This window comes from Seriola dumerili, unplaced genomic scaffold, assembly GCF_002260705.1.
Source record: "Seriola dumerili isolate Sdu_G_001 unplaced genomic scaffold, Sdu_1.0 BDQW01000120.1, whole genome shotgun sequence".
Taxonomy (NCBI): Eukaryota; Metazoa; Chordata; class Actinopteri; order Carangiformes; family Carangidae; genus Seriola; species Seriola dumerili.
The window spans coordinates 893,656-915,118 of record NW_019174375.1 but is presented as its reverse complement, the minus strand read 5'-3'; the positions used below and the strand labels follow the sequence as shown (position 1 = coordinate 915,118).

The 21,463-nt window shown below is 40.0% G+C and overlaps 1 protein-coding gene across 1 annotated transcript in view; it reads right to left on the bottom strand.

The window, feature by feature from the left end:
* LOC111223898 (attractin-like protein 1) overlaps positions 1 to 21,463 on the bottom strand; it is a 243,612-nt gene that overhangs the window by 199,664 nt on the left and 22,485 nt on the right. Inside the window, exons 2-8 of the mRNA XM_022748196.1 lie at positions 16,027 to 16,110; positions 14,217 to 14,330; positions 13,186 to 13,314; positions 9,364 to 9,572; positions 4,694 to 4,868; positions 3,826 to 3,913; positions 1,294 to 1,540 (exon numbers count right to left, since the gene is read on the bottom strand). Coding sequence (XP_022603917.1) covers positions 1,294 to 1,540; positions 3,826 to 3,913; positions 4,694 to 4,868; positions 9,364 to 9,572; positions 13,186 to 13,314; positions 14,217 to 14,330; positions 16,027 to 16,110 — 1,046 coding nt within the window. The remainder of the gene's footprint in view (positions 1 to 1,293; positions 1,541 to 3,825; positions 3,914 to 4,693; positions 4,869 to 9,363; positions 9,573 to 13,185; positions 13,315 to 14,216; positions 14,331 to 16,026; positions 16,111 to 21,463) is intronic.

Genomic DNA, 21,463 nt, shown 5'->3' with positions numbered 1-21,463 from the left:
AGCCACATTACAGGGTGTCCAAATAAGTGGTGTCATACTAAAGAGAAAACGATTGATAGATTTGTAGAATTAATCGTCACTGATCCACATTAAAGCTGAAAGTTGCTCATTCCTCTGGGGGGGGTTGGGGTGGGGGGGTGCTTGGACACGGTCTTCAAAAAAAGTTCACTAACGTAATAATAAACTTAAGTGCGAGTCAATTAAAGGCAGCAGCAGAAATGTGAACACAGAGCAACAATAACGCTTGCGATGCTTAAAAAAGGTGAACGTTAAAAAAGGCAGCATTAGAAAACCATGCACAAATTTCTGATGACGAGATGTTCCACACACACAGAATCAGTTGCCAATTAAAGATTTGCCTCACAGCAGGACTTCACTTCCTCCACCAGAAAAACTGCAGCACCAAATCAGAAAAGTTGACTTTAGGTTACCGAACAGACTCCTCTGCCGCCTTTTAAACTTTGAAGCTACACAAAGTATGACTCGCAGACATTTTTTTTTTTTTTTACTTCCTTTAATGTGGAGCTTCTGGAGAGAATTGTTTTGGGGGCGTAATTCTGAGATTCACCTGTGTGGTAACTTTAAGAAGAAAGAAGGAACTGGAGCTAAAAAACCTCGGGAGTCGTGAGAAAAAAGCCTGGTTGTCAGTTTTCTGAGCTGGTTAATTAGATGCGTCTGTCTCCCGCCTTCAGGCGGTGGACGGCGTGGAAAAACGTTGCGGGATGATAAAAAGTTGTCTGTGATTGTAACTGAATCAGTTCACTAATTATTACGTCCAGTCTGGTCAGAATGAAGGAGTCAAGTTTGTCACTGTGTTTCCGTCTAGTGCAGCTGTTTCCTAATGAGAATATAACATTGTGCGAAACATGAGTAATGATTTCCTTCAGCAGTGAGTGTTGCTTCCTGTTGTGTTCAGTATTCAGATGTATGAGAGTTAATGTAGTGTGCGTTCATGTGCAGCTGGGAAGCCCCCCCCCCCCCAAAAAAAAAAAAATCTGAGGTTTTTAAACGCTAGTTTGCTGCCAAGGACCAACGCAAATATGACAAAGTAATAACATGAAATAACAAAGGTAGATGAGCTTCGGTGCTTTACAGCAGGAGAGTGTTGTTGTGCTTCATGTTGTTATATTGAATTAATCAGTAATGGTTTCTTCCACCTGTGTGAACATAGCCTCTGGAAAATGTCAACAACTTGAAGAGTGCAGGTGTTTCGCTTCCCTCAGTAAAAGAAAACAATTAAACAATTAAAGACACAGTAAATTGTCTGAGAGCTGAGTCAGCAGGCGCACTCACTGATGTTGTACTCCTGAACTTTGTTGACGTAGCTGTAGATCGGCGAGTAGCCGAAGAAGATCAGCATCACCGGCTCGCCGTCGGCCAGCTCCACCGCGTGGGCCGTGTGTCCCTCCAGGGCGTAGGGAGGAGGCGGGGAGGGTTTCCGCGGTGACCAGGTGCGCCTGGGGATGTTGAACACCCACATCTCGTCCGTCACGTTAGCCGATCCTGCCTCCAGCTTCCCGCCAAACATGTAGATGTCGTCCTACGTGGGGAAGAAGATAGAGGTGCTGAGCTGGTCATTTTTCAAACCTCTGAAGTTTAGCTGCAGCAGTGTCTCTAAACACACGTGAATAAATACTTGTACTGTGTTTTAGGGATTTTTACTGGACATCTGAGTGTTTTGGGTGCAGGATCTTTAAATCTGTTTTTACACCTGTTATTGGAGTTTGTGACCACACGGTGGCAGTGTAACAACCTAGTGAACACAGCTTTGTAAAGTTGATCCTCTTACAGGTTCACTGATGTGGTTGCTGGTCTCCCTGTTAAAAGGAATTGTTTGATATTGTGAGATACACATGTATATGCAAGATAAAAAAAGATCCAATACTACTCACAGTTAGCAGCCTGTTAGCTTAGCTTAGCTGTCCAATGGTGATAAAAATCCAGCTACCAGCACCTCTTAACCTCTCAAACTCAGACACACATTCATTGTAAATATGAAAACAGCAGCTTTAACTCTTTAATGATAAACTAACATGCTCTAATACAAACTTTATTCCACATCACTGCAGCTCTGCAGCATCAGCGTCACGCAACAATCAACTAATTAAAAACACCAGTAACAGCAGCGCAGCAGCTACAATGTGATGGAGTCGGTGTCAAACTGAAGGGTGAGAGGTGAAGAGTCGCGATATGAAGTAAAGCATGAATACCAGCTTTGTGCTGTGATCTAAGATGTTTCGCGAGAAGGCGACAAACTTCGCTGATGATGAAGTGGAGTAACCGGATTCATCCACCCTTCGGTGTGAGAAGTTACTGCTGCCTGACAAATCTTCCTCCAGCTTCGGTCGCCGCCGACCTCCTGCGCATCAAATCTCACCTTCATCACATCGGAACGGAGATTTGTCTTCGTTCTACTTCCCGTCCTCCGCCATTAAATGACTCCCCTCCACACACAATCACCACGTGTCCCAGTATTTAGACAGTGACGCATCATTTGAAGCTCCAGACTGTGAAGTGAGTGATCTACAGGGGGACGCACGGATGATCCTGATGTTCTCATTTCTTCACAGGGAAGGTGACTAATGGGGCTGTTTTTCAGAAAGTGTCAAATGTTCTTTAAAGTCTGGTGAAATTACTCCAGCGTAAAAAAAATGCTTCAAAACCCGGCGAATGAGCCATTTGTGGATTATATTGTAAAGTAATTATCAGGCTATAAAATGTCAAAAATAATGACAGAGACCGTCATCACATCCGTCTTAAAATAAATTAAATAAATAAATAAAATAAAACATATTCTATTTACAACAACTTGAAACACAGTTTGGTGTTTTTTTTCATAATTTAATCAAAAGATAAATCAATAATCAACAAAAATAAAATAGTGAAACTCAGCTGATGAGCAGTTTAATCCACTAGTTTATAGACGGAGTGAAATCCAAACTGCTTCATCTTTCAGGTCGTAAACTGGTGGTTAAAACTGAGCACATTGTACTATATAATATAATTTAACACAAAGTTAATCTTGGTTAATCTGTGACATCGTGTTCTGCTCTATAATTACATGACAGAAACAATTCTGAGGTTAAAATTATCTTTTATTCTTCGCTATTAATGAGCTACAACATTATTTTATTCTTAGTAAAGTAAATCTGTCGGAATTTAAAGGAGTTCATACACCGAGCTGACTCCTGATGCAACAACTCTACGGTGTGTGTGTGTGTGTGTGTGTGTGTGTGTGTGTGTGTGTCTGGCAAAGAGAAGCTACAAGAATGTTTATATGTAGCTGATGGAAACTTGGCAGGACGACTGATTTCCTTACCGCTGGACCGATGAAGAAGAGCAAATCTGTTTAACTGTGTGTGTGTGTGTGTGTGTGTGCGTGTGTGTGTGTGTGTGTGTTGTGTCAGACAACTTGAGAATGTTGCATCAACTCGAATGGTACAACTTAAGCACATGAAAGAGCCGAGAGCTGTAGACGAGGGTTCATTGGTTGAAGTGTTTACAGGTGTTGTACAGACAGTGTTTTTGTTCTCTGGTGCAGGTGTTTGATCCACAGGTAATGAGGAAGACCACAGATCAAATACGCAACTTCCTGCTAAATACAGAAATCTGCAGCTTTAACTGTGCATACTATGTTTAGATTTGTCTGTGTGTGCGTCTGTGTTGTAAGTTGTTAATTTAAAACTTGACTGTAATGTATTAATATTACTTGTTACCTGACACAGAAGCGGCATTCACACCGTACTGTATTTTCATATTTTCCTGCATAAGGAACATCTTGTCTCTGTCGTGTTCGTGCAGCAGCAGCAGCAGCAGCTCAGTTACCTGGTACAGAGCCAGCGAGTGTCCGTATCTGTAGAGAGGGCCGCTGCTGACAGGCACCGCGTCCCACGTGCTGGTCTCCAGGTTGTAGCTGCAGGAAGAAAAAGAACAAAAAAATATATATAAATAAAAATCAAAAGGAAAAGACTTCAACACCGATAGTCCGAAAGTTATAAAATACATTTGTAGTCCACTTTTTCTCACTGACACCGAAGTTCAGACCCTGTGAGTGGTGCTACATTAAAGCACTACAGAGATATGAGGCAGAGTTTTCAAAGTCTGTCCCTATGGGGCCAAAGAACCTGGATTAGCATACGTTTAGCCCCACTGGCACCATTAAAAGTCTTCTGATTCACCTATTAGCAAATCATGCATGCAGCGTAGCCATGCGTGCACAGACAATTACCACTGGAGTGCTTTGATAATGAAGTACAACTTAGAAACATGACGATTCTCAGGCAGGTTATGAAGTTATAAGAACATTTAGGGATATTTGTCCACGATGGATGAAGGTGCAGGTCACGCTGAGTCCAAAACGTGTGTGTGTCAGACTTGAGTTATGATTCTGAGAACCAACTCTGACGCAAATTAAGCCTCTCGTCTCTCCGTCCGTGCACAGATGGCACTGATAAGATTAATGATAGCTCCGTGCCTTTTAGATTTCCCAATACAGTCAGTCAAGGTGCGATACCTGCATCAGGATGCAGCAATTAAAAAAGGTCTCTAAATACACCTGTGTTGGACAAGTCAAGGTGTTTTGAGAGGTCTGTTAGTTTTTCGCTGCCAAAACAAATTGACTTTAACGCTGTTCTGCGCCCCTTTGTTCGGTCTCGCAGGACTGAACGGAAGCCCGCTAGGTCAGATTGCTTACTTGAGAACCATGTGGTAGTTGGAGTAGTTGAAGGAGTAGCCTCCCACCACCCACATCAGCCCCGAGTGCACCAGGGCCTGATGGGACGCCCGACCCAAAGACTGCGCCGACGGTTTGACGCTGGGCAGCACCCAGAAGGCCTCAGTGGAGGGAACAGACAGAGAGCAGTCTGGACCTGAGGTGGAGGAGAGAGGGGTGGAAGCATTTTATTTAAGCAGCATCTTAAATTAGCCTCAAACATGATTAAAAACCAGCTAATACAAAAAAAAAAGATCAGATCATCAAAACCACAATAAGAAAAAAAGGTACCTCTTAACTCTAAACTGTGTATTTTGAATATTTACCCAGATGGTTTTGAGACTTCTTCCTTCTCATGGAAGAAACTATTCCACAGTGGATGAGGAGAATTATCTTTGTCTTTGCTTTAGAAAACATAAGTTGCATCATAAAAAACAAACTTCAGGTTGTACCCTTTTTCCATTATCATTATTATTATTATGATTTGTTAGTGATTGTTATTTATTCTTACTCATCGTTTATTCATTATGATATAAGCTGTATCTGTCTACTTACATGTGCCTTCTTGTTCTGTGTTGTTTATTTGCTTAAACAAATAATTCAGCAAAGAAATGATTGTGGAAAAAAAGCACAATAAGAAATGTTTTAAACATGTGATCTAATATTACAATAAAATAACTTCACTAACTGACTTTCTGAACTTTATTAGGATGTTATATAGTGTACAGACGGCTTTAGGGAATACACACATACAGTATAGATTTTATTTGGATAAATCAGCTGCAGCAACACTTTCACTAAGCTTCACTAAGCCTCCACTAGTTTCAGGTTTCATCCCCGTTTGTCCAGAATCATATAAAATATCAACAATCTATGTGAATTTTTTTCATAATTGCCGTGTGAAGTCTTGAGCAACAGCTAAAAAGTGAGTGTTTTCTGAGGTCACCGTGTTCTCGATCTTTGACCTTTCACCGCCAAAATATAATCGGTTCGTCCTCGAGTCCAAGTGAATGTTTGTGCAAAAATTTGAAGAAGTTGCTTCAAACGTTACTGAGATATCGTGTCCGCGAGAACGGGACGGACGGACGGACGGTAAGAAAACAATATGGCCTCCGGCTCTGTCTGTCACCGGCGCGGAGGAATAAAGACAGAAAAGAAGCACAGATCAGATTCAGAAGATGGTCAGACAACAACAGAGCAATAAACCCACTGTCATCCTTCATCAGTGTGGTGAGTCTTCCTCTCCCCGCTCCTCAGATCAGGCTACAACCATCAGAGGTTTTTCTAATGGGGCAGGTGGGTCTGATTAGCGCTCAGTATTCAGCAGGTTTAACAAATGAGAGACGAGAGCAAACATGAGGAGAACAAACAGCTGAAAGGCATCGACTCGCTGCTGCAAACTGTATTTACATCACACAAATCTCTGCGGAGTGACGAGAGGAGAGGAGGACAAACGGCACGACGTCCTCTTTTCATTAACACAAAAACATATATTTTTGCTGTGAAATGGTGGTTGCTGTGGCAACCAGCACTTTTTTTATTCCCCCGCGCTGTCTGTGTCTCAGATGGCTGCGCTCAGGCTGTGCGGCTGCGCCCTCCTGATTCATTACCCCACACACACACACACACACACACACACACACACACACACACACACACACACACACAGCATCACCACACCCACACCCCTCTCATCTTGACCTCCATAAAACATAAAGTGATTGTCTCAAAATTTCTTTGAGAAAAATGAAGGTTTTGTTAAATTCTTACATTAAGAAAATATATATTTGTTTATTGTTTGACACAGGAATGAAAACAGAACTGCTACATGTGAAAAGAAAACAGCTTATGTTGGGCAGAGAATAATAATTGCTAAAATTTGCTAATAATGGTCAAAAAGGTTAAAATGGTTCAATCATCCTATAATCAATAGTAACAACACTTACTATAAATTTAGCAGTGACGTAACAATCACATGATGAACTGTTGTAATGACGTCGGGTTTTGAATGTGTGTACATTCACTTGTTGTGTGTAAGTGATATTGTTATTCAGTGTAGTTACTATAGAAGCATCTTTGTGTGGGTTTAATGTAAAACAAATTATATTTAACGCTTCAAAATTTCAGATGACTGCATTTAGTGTTGATATTTACAGTTTCATTAATCAGCATGTCTTCAGAGAGATAATTAAGACTCAACAGCGTTTTAATTTCATGCCAATAATCAATTGGTCAGGGTGAATGTAAAATTTTAAATGATACATTCTCTTCAAAGCTGTTTAAATATATCAGGTTTTTCATTAATAATGTTGCTTGTTTATTTTTTACAACCATACAGGAAATAAAATGATTTACAGCTCAGGATTAACATGCATGTTGGTTACGTTTAAATTGAGATTTGAAGGGTAGAAAGTGGCTTCACTCCTTTCCTACTGTGTCTACTTGTGTTTACACTGTTAATCCAGGAGGGGGCAGTGCTTCACCACCTCATCCAACTTCAGACTGCTATTTCTGGTGGGGTTAGATTAAAAATATCATTATTATGTAAGATAATATTGAATCTGAATTGTTTTGAGGGGAAAGACACGGTTGACAAATTACACAAGGCAGACAACAATTAAACATTTTAGTACTGGTATCAATTTGCATATTCGGCACATAGTCTCAGATTGATGCTTCAGACAAACTAGAAAAAAATGCAATTTAAATAATATTTTAAGATTGTACATGTAGAATTACCATATTAATACTGGGACATCAGTGTAATTGCCTTGAACAAATGAGACAATCGCTGAGGAAATTGGAAACATCTACAAGTCATTCGCTGTTCATTCAATTCATTCATACGACCTGTGCTTTAACTGAGAGAGAGAGACCTCATTTACAGTGTGGCCAAGTGAAAGAATAAACAAAGGATCCACCAAAGTGCCAAGAAACACAAATAAGAAACTGACATAAAAAGTAAAAGTAATAAAAAGTCAAAGTAGTAAAACAATAAAACCTTAAGAGTAAATAAAGCAATAAAATTTAAAGCAAATGAATCAAGAAAAACAAAAACAGCTGTGAAATGAATTTTAAAATGCCCTAAAGGTAAAAATGAGGTAAGTCTTAGATTGTTCTTGATGTTATTCCAGGTGAGAAACTGGATTTCACAGGCTCAGTAAAAACCAGCCGGGACCTGCCAAGTAATCCAGTCACCTGAACGTGTTCGATAAGGGTCCGCATTAAAAGGCAGCAGTGAAGTAACGTAAAAGGGGGTAAGAAACCTGTCATGGCCTTGTAGATAAATAAACCCAGTGTCTATCACGGGACAGAGAGGGCCACCCAACCCTAGCAGACAGCTCTCTGTGATGAGTGTTATAATTATCAGCAGTGATAAATCCTAGTGCAGGGTGATAAACAGCGTGCAACGGCTTCAGAGCTGCAGCAGAAGCATGCACGTACTGTATAAAATGTCACCATAATCCAGGACTGATAGGAAAGCTGTCTCAATAAGTGTCCTCCTTCAGTGCAGAGGAAAACACGTTTTATTCCTACAGAAGAAACAGTTTGAAAGTTTCTCACCGATACAGATTTCAAGATGATGAGATTATCATAATCAATATTTTCAGCTCTGGTGAAAAAGCAGAATTTAGTTTTATCTACATTATAAATTTAATTTATGTTTACTGAGTGCAACTTGTAAATCAACAGAGCAGTGCATGTATTTTTTGCACTTTATAGTCTAGTCCTTTTCAGATTTCACCCATTTGCATCATGAAATATGATTTTTTTTTCTTTTTAAAACAAGGAGAACACACCAGTGTAAAATTATTCTCAGTCAGAAACCATGAAGCTATGTATCATAAAGTTGTTGAGTGCGCTGCTGCAGGAGGAAAGTGTTCACAAATGAAACATAAAACACAAAAATAATGAAGCCACATATATTATGCGCCACAAGGCAAGATTTCCCAGGATATTGCATCTATTGTTTTATGACACGAAATAATATTGAACCAAGCAACATCATGTTTGGCATAAACAGGAAGACAGCTACTGTTGTGCTTTTGTGTCTCCTCCTTTTGTCTGTTTCCCTTTTGATTCCCTTTTCTCGTTCATTCTGAACAAAACAGAACCATCAAACAGATCCTCTTCATGACAAGCATCATGGGAAAATTGGTCTCTATTTTGAGAGTAAATAACACTGGCATTGGCCTCATTTGTACCGTGATTATATGAAGATATATCAATGACTTTGACTTAGTTTCAATTGCTTTAAAGTCTTTTTAAATGTTTATATTTTACTGTATAAGATATTGTCAAAATCTAAATATTGTGGAATCAATGATTTTATGTAATTTAATCTGAAAGAATTTCATTTTTTAACCAAATGTAAAAGAGTTTTAACCTAGAGATTCATTCCAATCACCTACTCAGTATATTCTGCAATGATTAACACATTATGATATAATGCATGAGTTGGTTTAACCCCTCCCTAGCCCCCAGCCCTCTCAATCATCTACACAGTCCATTAGCTCCAGGCCAAAGAGCCATACCTCCTCAGTGATACCAAAGGTCTCTCTACAAGCTCCCTCAGTTCATCCATATGTCTGTTTTAATTTCCCTGATAAAATTCAGTCCTCTTCCCCGTCCTGTTCGTCCTGCTCCTTTACCTTGCCAGCTGTCATTGCAGACGCAGAGCTTCTCTCCGGTCAGGTCACAGTAGCCGTGATCGGGGCTGCCACAGTTGTCTCTGCAGTACGGGATGTCGCAGGCTTCTCCTTTCCAGTAGTCCTCACACTCGCAGTACACGCGACCGGAGACCGAGTTCGCCGTGCTGCATCTGCCGTGGCCCGAGCAGTTGTTGGGACAAGAGTTTATCCTGAGGGAGACACAATTAGACTGAAAGTCAAGGAAGTTCGTCAAGGTTATACAGCACCACAGGCAGAGAGTACATGACACCATACTGTCAGATACTGTGGATGCCTCATTAAATTAATACTAATTGAGGCAATTAAAATGGTTTCTTTCTTATGATAAAAATTTATTGCAAGGTTGATAGGTCAAAATAAACTGTCACAACAAGGTAGCCATTAAAAGATATAATTATCTAAAGCTCCACCAATCAATGTTTTCATTTTAACAATGGATCAAATGACTACAGGTTATACGAAAGGGGTTGTTGTGCTGAACTCTCTGCAGCTCTGGTTCAGTGTCCCTGTGCTCTCATCGGCCTCATTTCCAGCAGCAGCAGCTGATCGCTGTTTTTACCGACTGAGCTGTGATGAAACCACTGTACACTGCCACCAGTTAAAGTTAGCAAGTCACCAGTGAAGACAGTGGAACATTTAGTAGCTAAAGCCCAAGTCACTCTTCCTCAGGAGTATGTAGAATCCAACCAGAGGTAAAATGAAAATGAAATGATCACAAAACAACTCAAAATGATTGGCAATGTTGCTGTGTGTCAGCTGGATATGTAAACAGTTACGTTAGCTAACGTATTAGCCATAGCAACTTTATAAAGGCAATAATCAATAAATCTTATTCTGGTTTTTGTTGCTTATTACTGTTTTATGCCATACTAACACTTTTTCTTTCATTATATAAAGCACTTTGAATTGCCTGTGTTTGAAATGTGCTACATAAATAAAGTTGCCTTCCCCTGCCTTTGTGGTCAATCAGGTCAGTTTGATTTACTGGCAGTTCAATATATAGTACACAGCACAGCAGTATGGTTATGAGAAATAATGCACCCTCTGAAGGAAAACCAGCCTCCACATCACATGTAATTCTTTTTCTTTTAACAACTGCATGGTCCATTGTGGATCATTCCTTATTCATCAGTAACATGCACTGAAGAACAACCTTCAATAAATCTCAGGGGGGAAAAGCACAAAAAAAAGGCTAGTGCTAAAAAAAAACTGAGCACGTTTTTAGTTGTTTGTCTGAAAGGGATTCACTTCCAATTTTTGAAGAATTCTACCTCTTGCTCTGATCGAGTATATAAAAACAAATTCTAAGTGGCTTTTTGGACAAAGGCATCTGCCAACTGAATGCAATGTATTGGAACAAGGAACCTTGGTGCACATGAGAGAGATGAAGCAGAGCAAATGCAGTTCAAAAGACAGAGATAGTGCTAGGACAGCACAAAGAACAAAAACAAAGAAAAAAACAAAAGGAGTCTTTCAATGATAGACCATTATATATAAAGAACTCACAGCCTAATGTAGATTACTTAATTAAATCACAAGCTTTTCCTCTGTAATATCAGATAAATAAAGAAGCTCAAAGAGACAAACAGATGGAAAAAAGTAATCAAGGACAAGAGGCAGAAAATCATGTTTTTGTCAATAGAAAAAGCTGGTTTGCTGTGACAAGAAGGTCGTCATGACAACCTTACCTCTCCTCAGTGTGTGAGTGTGTGTGTGTGTGTGTGTGTATGTGTGTGTGTGTGTGTGTGTGTGTGATAAAAGCCTTGAGGATATGTGACTGTACATTAACTGTCCTCATTCCCCCCATGTGTTCAACCTACCACATATTCAATTTTCCAACATGGCTATAAAGCAGTGTGGATTGTGTCTGTGGAAGAGGTGGTGTAGACAGTATTATGATGCACTGTGCTATATAAGTGACTTCTGAGCAGGGCTTGGAAAGAAAAAAACACCAAAAAAAACTGTTGCACCACTATCCACACGACTGTCCTAGCCTTATATGCACACCTTGGGTCTTTAGCAACTCATGACCATATTTCAACCCAGTCAATTTTATTTAATCAAGCACTCAGCTAGCTGGTATTGCTCAAACTAGGTGTTGTCTTCATCAATGTTTTTTTTTTAATGTTTTTTGTCTAAAAAGTGCATCGGGTCACTAGCAACCCAAGGCGTGTAAGAGTGTGCCCAAGGCTACTGATGAGGCTACTAGTTTTAAAGCCACTCATGAATCACATCATTAAAAGTAGAACTGGGGCATGAGAATGACCAAGCTAACTGGAGATGAAGCTGGCTAAAGAAAAACTGATGGATGCTCTAAACGTATTTGGAAAATCCCTACAAAAATCTATGACAAATTGAGACAGTATAAGCAGTATGAACTACACCAAATTAAATATAGTTAACAGTTCATATTAATATAAATAGTAAACAATTCGTAAATGACAAAATATATTTTTGTGTTTTTGTCAATGTTAATAATATGTTCTGACACAGTTTACAAGCAACGTGATTTAAATATATCATTTTAACTGCCCAGCTCCCTAACAGACTTATTCACATTTACGGCATTTTCAGTTACGCACGTCAACAGTTTTAGAATATATTAACATTGGAAATGAAACAAACTTTTTCTCAATGGCATTGTCACGAAAGTACAGTAATCTGTATGGACGTTAGCTACAGCATTTAGCTAGCTAGCTAGCTAGGAAAAAATCATTAACTGTACTGAAAAGTGTGCCTTTAATTATGTGAAGTGTAGACCTGCCAACCATGAATGTTTATTTTATTATTACATTTTCTGTCCATTACAGACGATACAACTTGCTTTGCTAACCTACAGGACTGGTGAACAAGTAAGCTAGCTAGCTTGCAAACATACGTAAAGTGGGTGGCTAACGTTAACTTTCATTCACAGTCCCGGTCCGTTTACCTTTACAATTGAGGAACCAGCCGACGACAGATACAAAATCAAAGTCAAAAGTGTCGCTGTTTACTAGTAAGTCCTTGCTACTGTCTCCTGACGTGACATCTACATGTTTGTCCATCGTCTCCAACGGCGAAGTTTTATTTCCGCGAGGGAAACTAATGCGGCGTTGTGATTGGTCGAATTCTCCCCCTTCGTTTTTTTCTTCTTTTCGACGGCGCGCTTCGATGTCAAAAATGCGTAAACGCTACGCAGAAGGCGTACCGGTTGCCATGGTGACAGCTAAGAATTTAAATGAAGTCAAAACTCAGCAAAAAATACGGTTGTTTTTGTTATTGTTATTGTCATACCTGCAATGCATAATACATATATAATATAAAACAACAGCAGGAACTATTTAGTTAATTATTTAGACACAAGTCCATGTTAAAGCTACTTGGCTTGTTGTGGCTAATGTTTCCAACCAGTTACACACTTTCACATCCAGCAGACACGTAGCAACAGCGTCAATCATTTTGATTTGTGTTTTCAACTGGTTAATAGGTATTAATTGGAATATTCACACACAATTTCTGAGAATAATATCTCTGACTCTTTAGCTGCTACATGTTCCCCTTTCATCACCAGCTAGATGTCTGCAGGTTGGTGCTGGGCAGGTGGTGTAACAGCCATTGTTGACATGGACTAAAACAGTCAAGAAATGCTCTGTTGAGCTGCAAAGTTGGTGATAATTCTCTGTTTCCCTTTCACAGACTCTGTTGAAGATATGTATCTACAAGTCTGTATTTAAATAAACTTGACACTGGAACAGAGAGGCAGACAAATGAACAGAGTGAAGGAGGGCTGACATCTGGACATACGAGTACGTGATGGTGAAGCCGGTCAGGTTGTAGGCCGCATCGCTGAAGAAGTGAAGCAGAGCGTAGCCGGATGTTGTCACCACCTCCGGGACCGTCTCATTACCCCTGGTCTCTGGCACCACTAGGCCGCTGAGGAATAGTTTGACAGAAAGAGAAAGAGGCAGAGAGATAGAGAGACAGACAGCCCCTCTCAACAAAAAAGTAATATTAATAAAAAAAAAGCATTTTGAAATGCTGCTTTATTTTATTTTATGTTCTGAAAGTGCCACTGGAGAGCTGTAAGATGAAAAGACTTTCATTTCAGAAAACTGCAGACCCCCACTAAAAAATATGACAGTGATTAGCTTTAAAGTAGAATAACATTGCAGAGCAGAGCGTTTTTATTTGTTTGATGAGGTTTGCAGTGGCGGCTGCCGCTTTCTTATTTGGTCAGCCTGTCTCTTTTAATAAATGCAATGCACTGCAAATGTGCCCTCGTCCTTAATGAATCTGAGTCAAAGCCTCCTCCCTGCTACATTCACAGCTGGTTTTTTTTCTCAACACAAGCATGTACCCTATCTATAATGTAAGCTTATTTAATGATAATAATGCTACACAAGTCTAGACTGTATATTCAAATGCCACGGCCAAATTCGCCTCTTCGTATCCTGGGAGCAACAAGAGATAAGCCTTAAGGGAGCAGAGTAGGAAGTGGGAGGTTGGTAGATTATTGTGGTGTTATTGTTTTCTGTGAATTCCTGTCAAATGAAATAGTTCATGTTTATAAATTGTCCTGTGCAAAAAGAGGTACTAATATTCAGGGCTGATGTGAGTAATTGCAATATTTTCTTTATGTTATGGTTGTATTGTGGTACTGTGGTAATTATGCGGCCCATTGTTTGCCTGTACACAGACTCATTTGACTGCATAAGAACAAATTTGTAGGAGCTTTTGAAGCCATGCCAAAGGCTACCTGACTCATTTACATACCCCCCCCACCCACCCCATCCCTTACTCGCACAGCTCTCCTATTCAGAATAGCAGGTGCCTACCTGAAGACAGCAATCAAAGGGGCGTAGATGGAGTCTCCATCATAGACGTACATGTGGTCCCAGCTGCACTCGGTGGCAAAGTGATTGAAGCGCAGCCGGAGAACTGCATTAGGACTGAGAGAGGAGAGAAAACACTGATGAACAGATGGATATGACCAAAACAAAACTAATGAATATATATAATGTATATAGCTTGTATGCGCTATATGATTCCTTACTTTTTAAAAAACGTCACCTCTATTTGTGAAGTCTGTGGTTATGGTCATAAATAGACACTTGTGGGTGTCGCACATGCAAAAAACCTTTTTGCCAAAGTGAAGTCAATGTGAAGTGTGACCTTTTTCTTAATACACCACTGCAATCGGTGCATTTTCATGCACCCTGCTGTCACATATCAGATCAGGTTTTATATCAAAATATCCTGGTTATGTGTTTGAAAATGTAAAGACCACATCCCGCTTCGAGATCCCTTAAATAAGCTGAACATGCTAAATGGAGCACTCTGATGAAAACCTGGATATTCTGGCAGTAAAAGACAAATTATAATGATAATTAATGTAATAAGGTTCCAAATGTTGATATAAAGGTGTGTATGATCAAAACCTGAACACCAGTTTAAATGTACACAATGTTCACCAGACGAAATGCTGGTCACATTAACTATTCTCAGTAAATTTCATGGCTTTCATCTGCCCATTTGATTTTGATTTGATTTGATTTCTCGTGTACAAATTAAATCTTGTCATTAGTTTTGGACGTGTCAAGTGTCAAGGTGTAATTTGGTCCTGATGGTGGCGCCAAATCAAGGTCAGGGTGTCACCAACGTCACATTCTCGAAGCCATAAATATCAATAGAAAACTGAACAGCAATGTGAAGGAGACATCTAAAAAGCTGTCATCACAATCAGCTGTAAACATGCCTTTAATGTGTGTGTCGTCACTAATAACGAAAATCCAGTTATTTCAGATTTATAAGTAAAGACCTATAAATCTCCGTTGCAGCATTAAGACTTGTTTCCTCTGAAAGATGTGAACACATCTGTGCAAAACAGAAAGTCAAGGTAACCAAGTACAGTATAAATCCACAGTTGGGGGGGGGGGGGGTATCATAGATATCTGCACGAAATTTCATGGCAGTCCATCCAACTGTTAAAGCCCTATGGGCAAATTTGTGGTTGTGGGCTTTGTAAATGAAATTAACTTGACTTCACCTGTGAGACCATTTATTGCCACCGAGAAATGCCGCCAGTACGGCTAAAAATACTCTTAATCGTCTTCTCTAATATGTTACTGAACCCAAACTGTCCTTTAATGGTTCCCAAGGAGATAAGAAACATCTTCAGTCCTTCGCCTAAAGCCAATCTAACATCCCAGAGGATACGCACAGAGGCCATTAAAGGGATAATCCAAAACAAACCATTTATTGTTTCCAGATGTGTTAGAAGATAATGATTTTTTTTTATTTTTTTTTTTACAGTTCTCATTCTGTTACAGGGCCATTGTATACCTAACATTTAGTGCAAGCATGCAACAGCAGAATAAACCACATACAGCACTTTACATATCATTACAGAGCGATCACTGTGTGCATTCAGACGGTGTGGCACGGTTTTCTGAGCAGTTAATGTGCGCAAAGCAACTCTGGTGCACAGTAACCACACTGGAAGACAAACTCCCTCTATTTGCACAGTAATAAAGCTCTCTTTATCTGCAGCCCTTAAGCCACACACAAAAAAATCCCTGTTTTTAACCAAGTGGACGTAAGTAAGATTAATGATGAGAGGAAGAGGGCGAAAACATTGATACTTACTATCCTTCTATTAGCCAAGTGCATTTGGTCTTGTATTTATAGTTTACTGGTCCGTCTGTGAGCGAGCCCGTCAGGTCTGTTAATCTGTAGGACAGAGAGAAGACAGAAGTTAAATAATAACAATAATGATAATAACAACTTTATTTATAGAGCACTTTCCATACAAGAGATGTAGCTCGAAGTGCTTTACAATAAAAACAATTAAACCAAATGAAAATAGACAATAAAAAGACAGAAGATGATAAAATATGTAAATATAAACAGAAACCAGTGAGAATAGTAAAATATGAGAGAATTAATTAAAAACAAAGTTAAATAAATAGGTTTTCAGCTGTCGTTGCCTGACAGTAAAAGATCTGAGAGCGTGTGAAGGATTATAAAACGACAAAGAATCTGATTCCCAAATCCCAAACCATTTAGATCTTTAAAAACAAGTAAAAAAGGACTTTAAAATCTCTTCTAAAAGATAGATAAAAACTGCGGTAATATGATCTCTTTTCATTGTTTTTGTTAAAACTCAAGCAGATATTCAGAGATGATGGTGAAATTCCATAAGCTGCAAGCAACCGAAGCAAAACAAAAGAGTCAGCATCAAACTGAGAGGTTGGAGTTTCTGCGGCCTGGAAAACAGAAGCTGCTGCTTGTCAGACTTTTATCTTGTGAGATCGATTCTTACATCAGGGAGGCTCTGTGTCAGTCAGATCATGGGACATCTAGTAGTTGTAACTGGAATGTTAGATTTACTACAACGGGATCAAGTGTGACAGGTTTCTGACGGTGTTAAGATGCACTGCAGCTGATGTCGGGCTGTGCCAGCAGTCAACTCTGTGCTATATTTCACTTTTCTACTTCATTTCAGACTATTTCACTTGCAATAAACCAGCTTCTGTTCCTTTTGACTGCCGATTCAATAAAAGAGTTTGAATTTCTACTTTTAAAAAAATCCTTGATCGGCCATTTCCAAACTCAAATCATTAACATTTCATGAAAAGCGACTCTGAATGAAGTAAATCACCAGTCCTGCAGCACAGGTGGAACAGCTGAACCGTACATGTAATTCATATTGGGCAGTTTGAGATGATTTTCTGCTCCCTTAGGCATATTCAATAACATTGAAAATTCACACACCGTATCAAATGCTGATTGCCAGATTCCCTTTAAAGATGATAGATTATGCTAATTGGACTCCTACCTAACATCCACACTGAGGGTCATCAGAAGGAATTTACCTGGCCCGACTCCCCGCTAAGGTTGTATCATCCTTTCTCTTACTCCTGGCTGTCACCTTCTCTTTGGTTATAGTTAATTTCTTTCTTGTTTACAGTCATCTTTCTTTCTTCCCTGGGTGTGCTATATCCAAACTAGCAGTGCTGTGTTGTGTCTCAGGGGCACCACCCTGAATCCACAGCCATATTTTGTATATCTTTTACACGGCTACTGCTAATTTTAATTCACTTTAAATGAATAGTTTTGACATTTAGTGAAATATGCTTATTCATTTTCTTCCCAAGAGGTACACGAGAAGATCATTGCCACACTCGTTTGTTGAACAATTTATGTGCTGTACCTATTTCTTGCCAAATAAACCCAGCCTAAGGTGACCTGATATCTGAAATGAAAACCGGGGACATTTCCAGTTCGGCGTTCAATATATCATTAAAATGTTTTTATCTATGATATAAAAAAAGGTGGACAGTCACGTATTTTGACCAAGTAACTGTTTCACTGTAATAAACCATTGTGAAGGCTGAGTGATTAAATGACGACTTCCTACCTTTCAAGCAGTCATGAAGTCCTATTGTCTATCTATTTCTCAATTATTTATATTCCTTTAGTTTGGTCGTGATTATTGTCACGTGGAGTTCATCGGGCAACTTCTTCTTTTTCACTTCTTGCATCATAAAAACAATTTTTTCAAGTTCCGGCTGGGGGGCTTTGGGTATGTTTGTTTTTGTAAGTATCCTTTCTCTGCCTAGAGATAACAACAACAAAAAAAATCAGATTGGATGTCTATTTTGATCGTCTTAGCTTCTCTTCTAAAGCTGTTTTAGCTAGCAGCCAGCCCCCTCTGTTAGCCAAAACAAGCACAATACTAGACGTCTGTTTTTAATTACAAACACTAAAAACGGGGACATTTCCAGGGACAGCTCAAGCCGGGAACAGGCCACCAAAAATGGGGACTGTCCTTGGAAACGGAGACATCTGGTCACCCTTACCAAGGCTAGCTCCTTCTAGCATTCATGCTAAGCTAATCGAACTATTTCCACACTTAAGCATGAGATATGTCACTGTCTTCTCCTCTAACTCTCCACAAGAAAGCAAATAAATGTATAAAGTTCCCCAAATGTTGAGCAACTAAAACTATAGCTGTGGTGTAACACGTTTATTATGTTGCCCTACCTGACATTTACCTGTTTTCACTTCACCTCATTTAAACTCCTACTCAACAAGAAGTGTTAGCATAGCATCAGTCATGCCGCCTGCTACTGTTTGATCATCAGCTGACTCACATCCAGTGTTGCACCTGTAGCATCATGTGCATCAGGCTACCCCACTTAAGTGGATTTCCCTGCTCTCATGCTGCACAACATGTGGCTCATTCATGCATCACAGACGCCGCTGACGTAGCACACAGCCATCCCTACACTACTTAACTTTGGGTTCATGAAGGTTATTGTCTCTTCTAGTCAGACAAAAATAAAGCCTTTTAATTTAAAACTCATGTATGAAACGAACTCAATATTTCTGAGATACAGAAATAAGTATTTCAATATTAGAAAAATGCTAATTTATTAATATACTGTGTGTTTTCAGCCAGCAGAGACAACATGTGTCTCAGACTGAGCCTTATATGAAGGAAACACTGGTGTCAGAATGGCAATAAAACATGACATCCCACTCATTTCAGGGTAAGACAGTGCATGTTACTGTTGCCATAGCGATCCCAGCATAACATATTCATGTGGCAATTGTAATAACCACAATGTTGTTCTACGTGCGTGGTAAACAGCGGTCACACCTGTCAATCAAGTAATCCATTGTTGCATGGGAGGGAAAAGAGGAGAAAATTAAAGCACACACACACACACACACACACACACACACATACACACACACACACACACACACACATACACACACACACACACACACACACATACACACACACACACACACACACACACACACTGTTGCACAAAGTACGTCAGCATCAGGGGCCCTGAAGACGTCGCAGCCTGCCTCGGACTACACAGTCTTACTGTGTGTGTGTGTGTGTGTGTGTGTGTGTGTATGTGTGTGTGTGTGTGTGTGTGTGTGTATGTGTGTGTGTGTGTGTGTGTGTGTGTATGTGTGTGTGTGTGTGTGTGTGTGTGTATGTGTGTGTGTGTGTGTGTGTGTGTGTTTGTGTGTGTGTGTGTGTTCATTATCCAAGCCTGCAGTGTCACTGTAGGCTCTGTGGTCACACTGGCATGCTGAAAACATAAAAACCATAAAACAAAATAAACTATTAGTGGATGAAATTTGATCAAATTTAGTCATAAAATGCGGCAAAGCCAATGAAGTAGGTACACAACTCAAGTGTGCTGTTTCATTTACACATGACATGCTCGGATTTATGAGTCTTCTCGTCATTCACTACAATCAGTCAGCGGATGACAACTAGTCCAACAGCCGCAGCGAGGCAGCAAACCTGTGTGGTCCCTCGATGGCGGAATGAGTTACCAAACTCACTTCAGTCAACAGAATCTTTCCTCCGTCCTCAAAATCAATCCTCTGAGAGTACTCACACACCCTTTCCTGCTCTCGTCCTTCTTTATCTGTCTCTGTACTTTGTGTTACTTAATGCACCTGCAGCCTTGAGTCTGAAACTGAGTGTTGCGGCACTTATTCTCAAAGGCGCCTCCTTGATCTGCAGTGGCTCACTTTTAGCAAAAGCATCTGACAAAGTGAAGGAATATAAATGTATTTAATGTGTATTTCAGCTCTCTTCTTTTTCAAAACTCTGCTGTTAGTGCCAACGTAGCACTTAGCATAAACCTGGCCATCACACCAGCAACCACAAAACCACTTTCAAGACAACAAAGCAGTAAACCCCGTGTGTCTACTGGCCCTGCAACACCGGCGGGTGAAATTCACCAACATATGGAGAGTGCCATGCCCTAAAGGCTGCTGCGGTCCACCTGCTCTAACATCATTATTACTTTCCCCAAATACAATAGTTTGCAGATTAAAACTTTGAGCCATATGACACAATTAAAACTGCAAGTTTTACAAACTAAGCTCATTAACATTGTTTATCAGAGCAGACCTGAAACCAAAGTCATGAAACACTCGTGTGTTTGTTCACTGCTGATGAGGAGGTGGATATTTCAGGGAACTAAGATACAAATAATAAAAAAAAACACCTTTAATTTGACTAATTGCGTCAGCTCTAATAAAATAAAATATATACTTGCTATATACAAATACGTTGTACTGGTGTGCTCTGTATCAACATATTTGTCACTTGCCAAATACACATTTCCTCATTAGATTTCCTGATTGACAGAAAATCTAATCAGGACACAATTACGTGTGCTGCAAAACGTATTTGTTGTTGCAAATTAGTTGTTTATATACATCATTTGCAGAAGACAAGGTTGCAGCGGCGCCGCTCCCACCGTGTTTACATTCGAAACAGTGGAGTTGGCGGCAGCAACTGGCACCGTAGCTGAGCATTCACTCCCGTCTTTCTTGGTAACTGCGCAGTAACCGACGTTTGCAGTGCGTTCATTTTTGTTTTCACCTTCAGATAAAGAGCGTTCGACCCTGTTCCCTGCGGCGAAATATCCAAATTGTAAAATAATCGGATTGTTTTGCCAGGGGAGCAAGGGAGCAAACTAGCCTGTGAGCCGGATCCCTGGAGAACACTCCACCACCATCATCACCATCAGTCAGTGCATGAGATTAAGGGTGTGTCGGGCCAAATGTGCTGCCTCTCCGTAATGACAGAGCAAACAGATTGCAGCGCAGCCGGACACGGGCCACACAGTAAAAGCTGAAATCCTGCCAATAAAACACAAGCAACACGTACACTTTACTGCATACGCTCACAGACACGTGAGATTCCCTTTGGTGTCGTCTCCTCTTTGAGCCGTCCCTCATCCCCTTCGCTTCTTCCCTCTCTATCCTTCTCCCTCTCCGTCTCTCCTATCACTCCCTGCTTATCACAGTTTGATCCTCTGGCTCTAATCCCAGATTAGAAGAGAAATATTCATCTAATGCTGCTGTAATGCCTGATTCAAATGATGATATTGATGAGACGATGGAAAAAGAGTTTTCATCGTCTTTTTTTTCTCCTTGACGATGAAACGTGATTACTATAGATTTCTGGAATGACATTCATAAGATCTATTGTCTTTTGTCTTGTCTTATTACTGCAGTGATGTCATTCATG